The following is a 16,042-nucleotide window of genomic DNA, read 5'->3' as shown; positions in this document are numbered from 1 at the left end:
TTGCTCCTTCAAGCAGATTGTCTGGAAGACTTGGGCACCCCCCCAAATGTTGCTTCTTCGCCTGGCTTGCGGTTCAGAATCGGTTGTGGACCTCTAACCGCCTGGCTATCCGTGGTTGGCCGCATCAGCCGACCTGTCAGCTCTGCAGATGTCAGCCGGAGACCACCAGGCACATCCTCTTCGAATGCCGTTACTCCAGAAGAATCTGGCAGCAGGCCCTTCCCGGCTTTCCTGCCCCTCTCTGCTTAATGACCTGGGAACCAGAAGGGACACAGTTCTCCAGTATTGGCATGCCATCACGGCCTCATCATCGGCTTATCCTAAAGGCCTACAGACCGCGGTCACTCTTATCGGGTGGGAGCTTTGGAAGGAGCGGAACGCTAGGGTCTTCAACAACAAGGCATCCACACCTTTGGCGCTTATGCAGAGGATTAAGGACGAGGGCATAAACTGGATCGCTGCCGGCGCAAAACACTTAGCTGAAATCACTTCTTAGCCCTGGCTTTGATTTTTTGTATCTTTGTTTCTGTTTTGGCTTAGGCCGTGTCATGTTTGCTCCTTCTATATCAATATAAAAGGCAAAGCTTTTGCCTCTTGCTTCAAAAATATGGTCCGGCTACACACTGAGACTGAGCATGCAAGATTGTAATTTTTAAGCACATTCCTCCTTAATTACTGTAATAAGGTTCACCCGTTCCTGAAAAGAAAAAAAAGCTTCTGCATGGTCCTGATATAGAAATTGCATTTCAAATTCCCTTTGGATACATCATTATCCAACAATAACAGTGCGCTCAATGTATTTGAATTCCAACCGTAATTTTGTAGTGTTTATGGTTGTAATTACCATGTAGCGCTTCGCTATACATTCATCGAATACATAGGAGTATATAGTGGTAGCATTATACAGCTTGAGTAAGTAAAATTATAAAATTATTTGGGAATTACTCTTTCTTGATGAATATTAAAGCTTGGAGGCTGCATCCTTGATGCACCTGAAGGAGACAGCAAAGTCATCTAGAAGTTGACTATAATCCGGAAATATTTCCTTGTCGACAGATAGAATCACCTTGATAGTGCTACCATAACTCTGGTAGTGCATAATCAGAGCCTGCAAAAGAAAAATCTTATCGATAAATACAAAGAGTGTGACTATTTTTCCGACGAATGATAATTAACTTAGTTTTTTGGTTACGGAAAGTCATCGAATCTTAGTTATAACCTATATTACAACTCACGATAAGCCTGGGCCATGAAGCACAAGGTCTTGATTGATGAGGATGGCAGCTGGAAATTAGATTTGGTCCGCATGTTATTTCTACCAATTGATTTTGATGGTGCTTGCATAGCAGCTGGAGCCATCTGGTGTCCATTCAGTCTGCATTGCATATAAGTTGGGTCTTGCACTCCATCCTGACTAGTGTGCTATTCCGGATTCCAGTGCTAAAGCTGACCCTGGTTGGGCAAGAATGCGGCGGGCCTGTATACCTGCGTGGAAGGGGGCATCGAATGCTCTAGCTAGCTACAGAGACAAACAAACTGCACCGCAATATGCAGATTACTTGTCACTTGTATTATCTTCGTGCAACATCGGAGGAGGTCACCCATTATCTCGACATCTTCCCCCACACATGTGCATTGTGGAATGATATGAGAACAATCTGGAACCTACCAACATATTATGTACTTCATGACTATCCATACCATTGTTTCCAATCATTGCTTAAACATATACCAAATCAGATGGTTGACACGACGCTGTTGGTGGCATGACGTGCATGGTTCATTCGGAAAGAGGTGACACATGATAAGTCCATCCCTCCGATCGAAATCTCTAAGAGGTTCCTATCTAATTACCTAAAGTTTATTCAAAATTCCATGTACACCTCCATTGAGTTGTTGATTAAGGGAAAGCAACAGTTGGTCCTTCACCTGCTCTATACGAGGTGAAAAAGGGCCATGATATGCCCTGGTCTAGTCCACCATTGGGCTGGTGAAACTCACCATCGACATATCTTTTCATATTGAAGATAAATCAGCTCGTATTTGCATGGCTCTATGTGATGACCGAGATTTCCCCATCTTCACATCCTGCGGTTTTTTGGCACATTGTGGTTCACCTTTTGAAGTTGAACTCCGCGCATGTGTGGAGGTGCCTCTAATAAGAAGTGGGTTTCTTATTATCAATGAGACTGGTTGTTCAAAGTGGGTGGATGTTGTGAAGTCTGTGGGGTTCATCAGATTAAGTTGTTAACTAGTCAAGGGTATGAGTGCGTTTTTGTAAAAGCAGAACAATCGTAGGTTAGGGTTAGCCATAGTATTGCAAACTTTGCAAGACTATAACACCACATTGCTACTTGGTTAGGCTCTAGGATTGAAGCTCTTTTTTCGGATCTAGACCATGATGGACTTGTAACCCATCTTGTTGAATAAATTTACTATTTTAGCCACAAAAGAATAGAATCTTCGTTGCAACCCAACCTACAACTCATAGATGAATCAAACGTAAAGCAAATCAGACAATGTAGGACTTGGTTGAGCACTAAGTTAATTCTCAGGTAGTGAAGAATTTGCAATTCTGAAATATACAATATGGCGGCATATTTGTTATTATAGTTTTATAGGGTTACTTCCATTTTATTTTCCTTTCCGCGATCAAGTTTTACTTATATTGTTCCAAGGAAATGATCTTAATTTAGCTTGTCGGTCATTTGCGTATGCGCACCCGAGTTAAGCTGGTAAGTCCTTTTGTGGATTTACTTAAAGCTTCTCAGCCTCTCTGTAGCCCGCTAAAGGGATATTGGGGTGCAAAACACAAATTTGGCATCAAGTTGTAGCCCTAATAACCTCCTTTGCACTAGCGCGACCCAATATAGTGTCGGGCATTCCCAACCAAGCCCCGTCCCATAGGAAGTCGCCTAGGAGCGCCGAACACAACCATAAAGAAATGGTGGGCTAGTGTTGTCATAGACACAACCAAAACCCAATTTCAACTCTCCCTTCACACCAATTCATTCCCCTCTCCCTCCCACCATTTCCATTCCCTCCTATTTCCACCTCCACCGCCACCAACGTAATTCGCTTGACCTCATCGCCATGCCACCAAGGACGCCCTTTGTTAAACCTCGGAAAAAGCTCAAGCCCATGAAACGGCTGGAGGGGATGCCACTGGAGGCGTGAGAGGGGGACTATAAAAGGAGGGTTATGCTTACCACCGATTGCAAGGAGCATTGTGGAATCACCAGTATGAAGAACATGGTGATCGAGGTAGCAACAACCATTGCTGCCTTCAACAAATGGTTCAACTGTAGCACCAACAAAAACAGCCATGTCACCGGTGGTAGTGAAGGGTGCACCACGACATGCCATTCAAGGAGCATGTCACTGTCTTCATCGGCCTACTTTTAGGAAGTCGACAATACGACATAGTTATCAAGGTTTACCTTCCCAAGTTGTCCATGACTGCCACCATTGTTCAGATGGCGGTATTGTCATAAACCTCAACAACCCCTACTTTGGATCATGGACAATGCAACATGGGACACTTCTGTTCGACGAGGTCGCATTGTGAACCCTGTCAGCTGTCCGCAACCTCTTTGGTGATGCCAGCTAGGACACTAGCAACATGTTCCACAGAATGACACCCGGTGCCTATGTGGTATCAGAACCAAGGCACATTGTGTTTTATGTCCATAGCATGATAATAGACCTATTCTTGTGTTTGCATTCATAGAATGAGGACACCATCTTGAGTCAAATGATCCATGGTGGAATGGAGGCCACCGCTGCCGATACACAAAGTGATGACGAAAAATAAGAGGAGGAAGAGGAAACGGTTAGACCATCGATGTTGAGACTAGAAGGAAAATCAAGAGCAAAAAGTGGGAGCCAAGGCTCAAGATGGAAGGCCTTGGAGGAGGAGTGCCCCACCGAATATTGGAAGGCCTTAAGCCTTCAACCAATTACCCGTGCCCAACAAATGTCTGAAAAATATTGGAACATGATAAAGACCAATTTGACGAGCATAAACTCTTCAATGAGTTCAAGCACACTCACATGATACGCAATGAGTTGGGTTTGTCACATAGGTTGGGTATTATACAAAAGGCTTGCAACAATTTCTATGGAAACCTTGAGCAAATTCGCGGAAGACCCAAGAGTGGAAAGAACATGGAGGATCAAGTAAATGCTCTAAAACTTGTTCAGTTTTCATACTAAAATTTTATCATGTATTGATGTGTCTCTTTTTTGTTAGTTGATTGATGCACTAAGGATGTTTCAAGAGCAAAACAAAGTGAAGAAATTAAACATGATGCATGTCTTCAAAATAATCCAAACTTACGAAAAATGGAAGTTTGTCCGATGGCCTTTATCCAAGTGTGTCTTCATATATGTAAATGGGTTCCCCATTTCGAAAAAAAAAATATGTAAATGGGAAATAAAATTTGGGGTGCTTTATTCGGAGGCTGGCTAGGTAGAGAAGCCCCCGATACAACGGCTACCCACTACTAGGAATTTGCTTACCACCGGCGCACCAGAAAGGCCTACCGCAGGCGCATTCGCATTCGCTGGCGACCACCTCGCCGATGGTAAGCGCTTATCCCCAGCGCCTACTATTTCGTCGGTGGTAACTGCAACTTATCGCCGGCGCCTTCTCCAATTCGCCAGTGGTATTTGTTACCGCCGGTGCTTTTTTGTTACCACCGGCGCCAAGCCTATTCTCCGGGGGTAACGCAAGGTATTTCGAAAATAAATTTTTTGATATTTTTTTAATTTCTCTATTCTTGGATATTTCAATTGTTTGACATTCCACTCTAATATCTAATCACACCTCTATTCTCATATCAAAGTATACTCATGGTCAAACTTCCCGGTCGGTCACCCATCCTCACCACACTTAGCACGCTTAACTTCTTCATTCCTTTCCTACACGCTTCCAAGACTGCGCTCGCAACTCCTTGATAATAGTATGCTATAAATTGTATTAAGCCTTAGACTTTGATAACACATGATTTTATTTTTTAAATTTCAAATAATTTTAAAAATAAGCAACAATGGTTAAGTAATATTAAGCAACAATGAATTTCAAATAATCTTTATGCATAATTCAATTATTATTTAAAAAACAATATAAAAAATCAGTAAAATTCAAAAATTCAAAAAACTTAAAAAATTCAAAAATTCCAAAATAATGTGAAACATTCAACATAATTAAAAACTGACAACAAAAGAAATTCTAAAATTTCAAGAAAGAAAACAATTTTCTTTTTTTTGACAAAATCTAAAATCTTCCTGCTTTCATATTTCTATTTGGAATTTTAAAAATCTAAAAATTGGCTAACCGGGTAAACCCTATAAGTTGGTTGCGTCAGGTACATGCATGTCAAAGGATTTTGAAATTTGAAGTTTTAATCATTTTTGTTTATTTTTTCGACGTATTTGGGGGGCGGAGGCATGGGAGGGAAAATTCAGCCCGGTTGTCCACTTTACCCCCGGCGAAAGCTATCAGTGGGCGCCAGCGGTAAACTCAGCCCGGGTGGCCACTTTACCCCCGGCACATCCAAAACCTTTTCGCCGGTGGTAACTACACTTATCCCCGGCGCATTCAAACCCTTTTCGCTGGTGGTAATGCGAGGCCCATCCGTGGCCTCGCGGCCCAACATATCGCCGGCGCCTTTTGTCTCTCTTCACCGACGATAAGTTAGCTAGCCCCGGCGCATTCAAAACGAACTCGCCGACGTTAACGTGAAGCCACACTGGAAGGCCTTACCGCCGGCCACTTTGGCCTGAGTTCGCTGGCAGTAATAAGTCCGGCTATAAACTTATTCCTAGTGCTGGCGCTCTCCATGCGACCAATCCGGCATAGAATGGTGCATGGGGGCGCAACTGGATATATTCTTAGTGATGAACTATTCCCAGAGACACCGAAAATATCCACTTTGTGGGTCTTGATTTCAAATTTACTCTCAAAAAAAGAGGAAACTCATCAACACGCACATTTTACTAGGTGTTCTTATTATTCAAAATCCTCTATTGGTGGGAGGTGTTCGAGACTCATAGTACACCTCATCCACGTAGTTACAAGTTAGGGTATCTTCAAGTCTTCTGCATTGAAGACATGTTTGGTACACATGATTCTAAACAAAGAAATATGAACTCACCGAAACATGATGGGAATATGTATACAAAATAAGGGGAGTGATATTTTGGCACATGGGAGCGTATGCTCCCTTTATTTTGAAATACATGTTAGACACATTTTAAAATGTCAAAAAAATTGAAAAAAAAATTTCGCACGTACATCTTCATGTGCTACGCGCTCACAAAGTGGTTTCATGAAAAATCGACATGTCATGTGGCGTGTGTAAAAAAGACAAAAATTGGTGTTGAAACAAAGACTTGTTACAAGATAAATTTTCTCTTTTTCGCTTAGACTACAAAAAATATTATTTTTTCGTGAAACTTGACGAATACACATATATTATGAAGATGTACATGTAAATTTTTTGTAAATTTTTATTAACACTTGAAAATGTGTTTTTATGGTAGAGGGATCATACGCACCCGGGAGCCAAATTGAGTTTCTGCAAAACAAGTGACTGAAAACACATTATTTAAATTGAGTGGTTGGTTCACAAGGATATGCAAACACACACAAATCCTAATGAACATGGTCAAATCAAAATCAAAGCACACGAGAAAGTAGAGTTAGTATGCTATTATATCAAACCACATGAGAGAGTACAGTTAGTATGTTACTATGTTACTATATCATAAAATCCCCGTGTTTTTCCTTTGAAGCTGAAATAGGTGGAGTTTTTCTTATGATTTTCCTTTTCTCTATTCCTTTGTACCAAACAGATTAATGATGTCACGCTAGAAAAAGCTTTATCCACATGTTATTCATTCATTTTTACTCTAAACCAGACAAGCCCTTAACTTCTAAGTACATATTTAATTACATGATGTGGTTGCTAATTAACTTTTTGGCCGAATGGTTGCTAATTAACTAACTACAATAACATGTCACTATGTTTTCAAGAAAAGCTATACATTACGACTCTTTATTCAATTATCTAACTAGATCTCTAATAGATCCCCTCAATCTCATATGTCTATAAGCTTGAGATTATCATTGTTGATGGTTCTTTCACAGTTTTGGATTGTCAAAAGTAAGTACAATTAATGTGGTTTATGATAGAATGTTTCGATGTAAGGTCGTGGTTGACTTACTTGGGGAACTCCATAAACACTAGGTGCAATGAAGACAACTGGGTGCCCACACCAATTTGTTTGTTCAGCCGGTCCAATCATGCTTGTGAAAGATATAGTTGTATTTGCGAACATGCGGCGGAAGATAAAGGCGCCTGCCTGCTTGGATTGTGCAAGTTGAACAATTACAAACATGAACAATATCTAAATAAATGCAGTCTTAGTCTATCAAGTTGAACACTTTGTTTTACTACTCTGGTGTGAATTAATTGGAGCCACCATAGTACAAAATTACATGTGGAGCAACTAATTTCTGCATCAATTAAATGTGACCGGAGGGAGTAATTTAGTTTTGAGAATCAACATAACTACAAATGGGAAGCAAATATATACCTTTAAGCCAAACATTTTAAGAAAAAGTTCACTCATCTTACAGGTGAAAACCACTTCAAGTGAGCTCTTTTTTCTATCCAGAGTCTTCTTTGCTTTGCGAATATATGCAAGTGGATCATCGTGCATTGCTAGATGAAATGGAAGGATGATGTAGCCTAGTTGATTTCCCCATGCCACATCGTCACTCTTACCAGATTCTATCATATTAACATTTGTCTGTTCACAGTTGTAAGAGAACATCAGACTAAATTAAAATAATAGTATACATGCTACAAGTTGGTACTAAAATGATGTAAAACCTTCATTAGGATAAAAACACATTCCGAAAATATGGGTGATGAAACTAGATTCTCCAATACTGACTGGTAATATACACTCACATTATTCAGATTGGTCAGGTGAGCATAATACATCTCATTAGCTTGCCATGCACTCATGCATCATATTTTTATAAGATCATGATTTATATTCTTTTACTAACATAATCACGTGGAAAGTATTGGTTAAAGTTGCATCTCAGAAAAAAACACGTTTAAAAAAGGGCAATGAAATAAACTAGCTACTCCGACACTGACTAGTAATATACACACATTATTTAGATTGGTCAGGTCAACATAATATATCTCATTCGCTTTTCATGCAACATATGTTCAGAAAACCATGAAATATTTACTAACATAATCGTATTAGCTTTTCATGCAATAGATTTTAATAAAACCATGATTTGCATTCCTTTACTAACATAATGGTATGAAAAGCAGTGGTCAAACTTGCACTTAAAAATTGTGTGAATGCTCAAAATATCCATGAAGCAACATATAAATGAAAATCAGTAGTAGCGGCATGCATTTAGTATTTCACCGTATCTCCATGAAGAAAACCTTACTTGTAAGCTAGTGGTTGACCTTAAATTGACAGGGAGGACCGAGCGCAGACGGATTTTATCCGAGTTGCTGTTACCTGACGTTAATTGAAGGTAAGCTACACGAATGTTTAATATCCTTCCGGTAGGATAAAATGCACAATCAAAGCAGCTACCACTTACCTGACTTGCGGAAGTAATACCGTGACAGAGCAGCAGAAGTCGCACCAACTAAGACATCATTGACAGTCTACGGAAGAACAAAAGTACAGAGAAACAAAATTACACAACACGAAGTATCTTTTAAAACCAAAGAAGCAGTCTTAAACATCAACAACTACAGTGCAAACTAACTAGAACTAATGTGTCCAGCTGATGCAAGTGACCGAATAACTGGATAACAACGAGTCAATGACCTAATATTTATAAAAAATACATATTTGATACATTGTTTTTATAAGCAGTATAATAATATGTACCCATGTGAGTTCAATATGTCTCTCCTCATAGTTTATCTATATAAAACAAAAAGTGAATAATGGAGGCACCGACTTCACCGTTGGGTGCTCACCGCCCAACATTTCAGATTGGGTGATCCCGGACCATTTCCTTTTGGGCCACCTTTTCCCCGAGATAGATGGTGCAAAATCGTGATCCACCAAGAAGTCATCCATGGTTCTTAGCAGGAGGGAGCACTCCAGAGGAATGATTGCGTGAGGATAGAGACAACTCGGGAAGGAGATAGTGTCATCCATGTTGTGGGAGAAGTAACAAGTTGTGAAGGAAGAAGCTAGTGTCATACATGGTTCAGCCTGACCGACGACCTAACTAATGGATTGGGTGGGTGATTCCAATATATACTTCTAGGATAGCTAGGGGTGCGGGCTGGGCACTATGCCAGATTGAGCCCTAATTTGTCAGAAATTGCTTGTATGCCCCCCTCTCAAAGTATTTTTCCGACCTTGCTCCTACGGGCTCTTGGGTGAACCGCTTTGCCTGCCAACAGTTGTCGCTCTTCAAACCGGCCAGGGAGAGGGCGAAAGGACCCCTCTTTAGTCTTTAGAGATACAGATGGAGGGTTGGACACCAATTGGACATTCAGGAGAGAAGAGAGCACACTCTTCCGCTAATGGTGCCTCTTACATTGATGCTTGCCTCTCTTCTACCCTTGGTTGTTGTGGAAGACGATAACCTCATATTACTTTCAAGTGGGGTTTATTTGGAAGCAAATTTGGTGCACATGAGCACTACTGCTCCCGGTTTCTAAAGTATTTGAAAATTATATTTCTATGTACCAAAAAATGGGTGCCCCAATTAAGTTGTGGATGTGTGCCCCAATCTTTGTGTAAGGCCCGGTTTCCGCCTCGAAGGAAATCCCTTAGTGGAACCGTGACCTAGGCCTTTGTGGCGAGGGTCACCGGAGATTTAGGTGAGGCGCCTTCGTGGCGTTCGGTGTGTGGTGTGAGTACCGCATCTTGGGGTGAGGCCTTTGTGGCGTTGGTGTGCATCGAGCAACCACACCTCAAGGTGAGCCTCTTGTGGCGTTCGGGAGCACTAAGCAACCGCACCTCTCCACCGGAGATTAGCACTCGCAAGAGTGTGAACTCCGGGATAAATCATCGTCTCCCGCGTGCCTCGGTTATCTCTATACCCGAGCTCTTTACTTATGCACTTTACCTTGTGATAGCCATCGTGCTTGAAGTTATATATATCTTGCTATCACATACTTGCTTGTATTGCTTAGCACAAGTTGTTGGTGCACATAGGTGAACTCTTGCTTAGAATAAGTTGTTGGTGCACATAGGTGAACCATAGTATATAGGCTTTGGGCTTAACAAAGTAAACGCTAGTTTTATTCCGCATTTGTTAAGCCCATCTCGTAAAAGTTTTAAATCGCCTATTCACCCCCCCTCTAGGCGACATCCGTGTCCTTCAGAGGCCCCTCGACGCTACCGCTTGTTGGAGGAGCTGTACGACGCCAGTGAGGAAACGGAAGCGCTCGGCAGCGACCTGTGCCTGCTCGCTGCAGACGAACTAGCGAACTTCTCTGAAGCAGAGAAGGACAAGGAGTGGCGTGCGGCGATGATGGAGGAGATGGCGAGCATCGAAGCCAACCAGACCTGGCGGCTAATGCGATTGCCGCCGGGGCACCGTGGCATTGATCTCAAGTGGGTGTACAAGCTCAAGAGAGACTCCAATGGCGATGTGGTGAAGCGCAAGGCACGATTTGTGGCCAAAGGGTATGTCCTGCGACAGGGGGTGGATTTCCACAAAGTGTTCGCCCCTGTCGCTCGAATGGAGAGCGCGCGGCTGCTGGTTGCACTCGCTGCTCACCACGGCTGGCCCATCCATCACATGGACGTGAAGATGGCGTTTTTGAACGGTGAGCTGCTGGAGGAGGTGTACGTCGAGCAACCTCCTGGCTTCGTCGTCGACGGAGAAGAACACAAGGTGCTGAAGCTGGACAAGGCGCTCTACGGGTCCGTCAGGCACCAAGGGCGTGGAACGCGAAGCTTGACGCTAGCCTCCACTCTCTCGGGTTCGTGCGCAGCCAAACGGAGCATGATGTGTACCGCCGCGGAGGCAGCAAGGAGCTGCTACTCATGGGCGTGTACGTCGATGACCTCGTCATCACTGGTACGCCGATCGAGGAGGTGACAAGGTTCAAGGAGGAGATGACCAATCTCTTCCGCATGAGCGACCTGGGCGAGCTCAGCTTCTACCTCGGCATCACTGTGCAGCAGGAGGACGGCACGATCAGGCTCAAACAGGCCGCTTACGCGCAGAAGCTGCTGCAGCGCGCGGGCATGGACGATTGCAACCCATGCGCCACGCCAATGGAGGCGCGCCTGAAGCTGAGCAGGATCGGTGCAGGCAAACCGGTGGACGCCACCCACTACCGCAGCATCGTGGGCGGGCTCAGGTATCTCGTACACACGAGCCTGACATCTCCTACGCCGTAGGCTACGTCAGTCGCTTCATGGAGGCGCCCACCTCTGAGCACCTTGCAGCGGTGAAGCACCTGCTGCGGTACATCGCTGGAACCCTGTCCTACGGCGTCACCTACAGGCGTGGACAGGGAAGGCAGGAGCTGCTGGGGTACAGTGACGCTGATCTGGCCGGGGACGTCGATGATCGGAAGAGCACGACAGGCATGGTCTTCTTCTTTGGACGGAGCCCGATCAGTTGGCATTCGGAGAAGCAACGCGTGGTGGCAGTATCGTCATGCGAATCGGAGTACATCGCAGCTGCCACCACATGGCATCTGGCTGAGCAGGCTCATTGGGGAGCTGCTGAATGAAGATCCCAGGCCGCCGAAGCTGTTGGTTGATAACAAATCGGCGATCCAACTCGTCAAGAATCCTGTGTTCCATGAATCGACACCCGCTACCATCTGATCCGCGATTATGTGGAGAAGGGAGTCCTTGAGGTCGACTACGTCAGGACGGAGGATCAGCTCGCTGATGTTCTGACGAAAGCACTTGGGCGTATCCGTTTCCAGGAGCTGAGGAGCAGAATTGGCGTTGCTGCAATAAGCCTGACGATGACATGATTAAGGGGGTGATTGTTAGCTGAATAACCCTGTCTGTCGTCAGCTACTAGGATAGTTTGCTTATTTGAATTCGTTTTTCAGTTCATTCAGTTTAGACAGACACGAGCCTGTTGCATCAGGACTCAGTCGTGGCGTGTTTATAGCGTCGTGATCGATCACGATCGGTTTCGTGGGATGGCACGAGATGTCCGGATCGTGGCGTAGGGGTAGGAGCACTACCAGGTCACGTTTTCCCTTTCAGTTGAGAACAAAAGGAGAAGAAGAAACGGAAAAGCTGTACGTTGTACGCGGCACAAAACCTCATGTGTTCATCGCGTTCTTCTCTACTTTGCATCCACGAGAGAGAGATCGAGAGAGAGAGCTGTCAAACCCATGAACTATGCTCAGTGCGTTGCCATGACTATTCCCATCTGCGTCGGGTCGCCGGCACAGCCTGAGTTCTCGCCTCCTGATCTTCATCTTCAAAAAAGAAATCATGGTGGGCACGTTTCCGACCTTGAATCTTGACGAGGAATCGAGGATGGTGAAGCGGAAGGCGCGCCGGCACTCCGGCTGAGGCCCTCGTAGCCGGAGGAGGTCACTGAGAAACTCGGCCAGAGTGGATTGGACGGTGAACGTGAGGATTGTGATGCCGGTGGCGTCGAGCATAGAGACGTATACGGCCAACGCCACCAGGAGCCGAGCTAGGATAACTCGATGGCCACGATCCCACGTTTTGATGAACGCCATCTCGCACGCACGTAGACATGGAAACACAACTAATTAAGCTGCAGCGGCAGCCATAACAGGCAAGGATCTCGATCTCGATATCTATGCGCGGAAGGCACGTTGGGTGTTGGGATGAGGAGTTGACGACATCACGTACGAGAGTGCATCGAACAACCAGTATGTTTCGCTCCTCAGCCAAATTTCCCTGGCTTTGATTCTTCTCTTGATTGGATTATACAGTATCTAAAGAAATCATCTAATTTGGAAAGTCATCCGCACATAAATCCTACTCGTAGACGTTGTCCAGTTTCCTTTCAGAACCGCTCACTTTTTCTGGCGACGCGCATCAGGAACGAAGGAATCCGTCGCTTGGTTTATTTTAGTACTACCAATTGCTGGAATTACGGATCCAGCGGACGAAGGCACCGGTTTTGTTTACGTATGAATTGAAACCTAAAATCACCATCACGTCCTATTGCAATATAATACTAGTAACTAAAGATAAAGATAGTAAAGATACATGGGAGATAAAGTATAAATATCCTAGCTGCCCATACTTACGCAGTTGATGGCATTCTTGATGAACTTGACGTCGTCCAAGCTAAGACTCCTGTGTACGAAGCGCCTCGGTGGGTTGAACACTGTGTCGTCGGAGCGCTTGAAGAGCGTGTGCGGGTCTCTCAGGAACATCATTGTGGCGATGAAGGCGGCAACGTCCACCATGGTGTTCCAGGCTAAGACAAAATACGAGCAGACCCAGCCGAGAAAAGGCATGGCGCCAGAAGAGCGCGGCCGCCGCGGCGCGTAGATGGCGCCAGTGCGCTCTGGCTGCTTCGGCATGGCCGGCAGTCTCGTCGGGTCAGCGGCGCTGCTTGCAGACGACATGAGGAGCGTCATGAGCGACATCCCGTCGCCAAGGGAGTGGTGCACGCGGATGATGGCGGTGGAGGTGGCCTCCGAAGTCGGGAAGTTGAGGAAGTGGAACTCCCAGAGCGGGCGGGAGCGGTCCATGGGGAGCGTGAACAGCGAGGCCACGTAATCCTCCACGGACTGGTCTGGGTTAGCGGCCACGGCCACGGGATCCAGCGTCGGGACGACGATGTGATCCTCCATCTTCACCTTTACGCGTGCCCACCGCAGGTTGCCATCCTCTGTCACCTGTGCGTGCAACAATAGATTGCGGCAAAATGGCTAACAGTCTGAATCGGAGTATATAATATATAGCGGTGGTAATATAGCCCTCCCTGGAAGGAGTACCTGAATACTTTGGAAGCGTGAATATCGGGGAAGCCCGCTGGCCATGTGGGTGGTGAAGACGGGTAGGTCTAAGGGTGAGCCGAGGCCAATGGTTACGACGATGTATACAGGTTCCATGAGCCTTGCAGTAGGGCTCACGGGCTCCTTCTCCGCCGTGGAATCGTTCGTCGTCCATTCGTCGGTGCCGGCGGCTGGTGCCCTTGGTTTCGTGCGTATCGAGAGAGGCCGGCTTTGAGGTGCCGCTGCTGAGGAGCTGCCATTGCTCGTATCCATATTAATGTGGCTAGCTAGCTACTTCAAAGAGTGGCTAGGTAAATGATCGTTGCTTGCATGTGTGGTGTGGATCCAGTCCCACCTCAGTATTTATAGGTAGGATTAGCTAGGGGGCCAATAGCTCCTATGCGACACAGTTGAGTGAAATTCTCCACGGTGCGATGTTGTTGGCTCAAATAGCTACCATGCGTCGTTTTTTATGCTTCAAATAGCTCGCATGCGATAGGCAGCTGACGCGGGTTAAGAAACTTAGTTAGGATGCGATTAGGTTAGGACAGTGAGGGTTATAACAAGTGGGGTCCACCTGGTCCATGTACGGCAGAGTCAACCGTTCACGAGTGAGGGTCCCGCATGTCTCAACGGTCTGCTCGACTCGCGCGTGGTGAACTGGGAACGGCGGCGAGTGGCGGCGCCACGGGCTTCTTCTCCGACGGCGGCCCTTTTTCATCTCAGCGGCGGCGGAGCGTCTATCTCGGCGGCGGCGGAGCTATTGCAGGTGAGTAATTGCAAAACCCTAGTCTCATACCCCTGGATCTTGGCCTGATTTTCTTTTTTGTTGCCGATTTAGAATCTGCGTATCTGGGCGGATCGAGAGGAGCGCGGGCTGAATCGGATGGAGGGACGAGACGGTGCTTCAAATCGGTAATGCGCCCCTTCTTTTAATGTTATCGTTATCGATTTGGGGCCGATTGGGGGATCAATTGCTTACGCCGCCGCTGCCCACCATTGACAGGGGAGATGCTGCGCCCGATTCTGCCAAGCACATTCGCAATTAGAGTCGAATTTTTTCCATGTAAAGCCAAGTTGAGTGATGGAAGCGTCCAAGACATTGCAAATAGCACCGTGAGGTTGGCTCTTGATCTTGAAGATGTTGATCCGCAGGAATTGGAGGGAAAGGAGGAGGAGGCCGTGCGCAATCTGGTGGAGAAGATAGGGGAGAAGATTGTTTGGGGTCCAGAACAAGAGGTGTCTGTGCTACGGTTTGACAACTATAAGGGTGAATATGTGAGAATTGAAGATGGAGAATCTATGGTTGCTGAAATTGATCGTCAAGAAGGGTGGGAAAGCAATCAAGTAAGTTTTCATGCAGAGCTTATTGATCTACAAACAAATTCCAGAGTAGGTTATGTGCCATCAAAGATGGCTGCACAGATGCAAGATGATGAGTGGGCTTCACAAAGGAGGGGGCAGATGTTGGCATTGCTCACTGAACCGACAATACTAGCTGAAGATATAGGGGCTGATGCAGATGCAGAGGAGGGAAACCATGGTGCTCAAAAGATTGTTGTTGACTGGAATGTAGTAGAGTTAAATGAAAAAACAGATTTAGTCATTGCACCAATATCTGACATTGAAATGGCCAAAATGTTTGGCATTCCAGTTGATGATAGAGATGAAGGCCGTGCAACTGAGGATGACAGTTCTTTGCCTCGCAGATGGTAACACAAATGCAGGCCGTGGAAATGAGGATGAAGAAGACCCGATGAGACAGGCTGCAGATGATGTGGATGATGCAAATGACAATGAGCTGGTCTGTTTGTATGACAAAGAGAACCCGAGTAGTTGAGGTTGGAAAGTTGTGGCCAAATATGAATGAGTTTAGGATGTCTTTTAGGACCTATGCAGTGAAAAAGAGTTTGATGCCAAGACTATGTGGACTGATAGGAAGAAATTTTATGCTAGGTGCAAAGGCTATGATGGTGGTGGAAATCCATGCAAATGGTACATATCTGCCGGACTACAACCTCGATGGCAAGTACGATCGGGGTAAATCAAATACCAAACCA

The 16,042-nt window shown here is 45.4% G+C and overlaps 1 protein-coding gene across 2 annotated transcripts; it reads right to left on the bottom strand.

The window, feature by feature from the left end:
- Nucleotides 1–722: 722 nt before the first annotated feature.
- LOC124703528 (wax ester synthase/diacylglycerol acyltransferase 11-like) lies at nt 723–14,270 on the bottom strand. Of its 2 annotated transcripts, XR_007003141.1 has the most exons (7): nt 13,983–14,270; nt 13,287–13,883; nt 8,648–8,714; nt 8,489–8,562; nt 7,644–7,818; nt 7,231–7,368; nt 998–1,108 (listed from the first exon to the last, which is right to left on the bottom strand). XR_007003141.1 is itself a non-coding variant. In XM_047235740.1 (6 exons), the coding sequence occupies exons 1-6, from the start codon at nt 14,253–14,255 to the stop codon at nt 962–964; spliced, it is 1,296 nt and encodes a 431-aa protein (XP_047091696.1). In that variant the 5' UTR covers nt 14,256–14,270; the 3' UTR covers nt 723–961. The 2 variants fall into 2 exon arrangements, 1 of the variants encoding a protein (XP_047091696.1); XM_047235740.1 differs by lacking the exon at nt 7,644–7,818 and having other exon boundaries at nt 723–1,108.
- Between the last annotated feature and the right edge of the window lie 1,772 nt (nt 14,271–16,042).

Source organism: Lolium rigidum, chromosome 3 (assembly GCF_022539505.1).
Source record: "Lolium rigidum isolate FL_2022 chromosome 3, APGP_CSIRO_Lrig_0.1, whole genome shotgun sequence".
NCBI classification, from domain to species: Eukaryota; Viridiplantae; Streptophyta; class Magnoliopsida; order Poales; family Poaceae; genus Lolium; species Lolium rigidum.
This window is presented reverse-complemented; position numbering and strand designations above follow the sequence as displayed.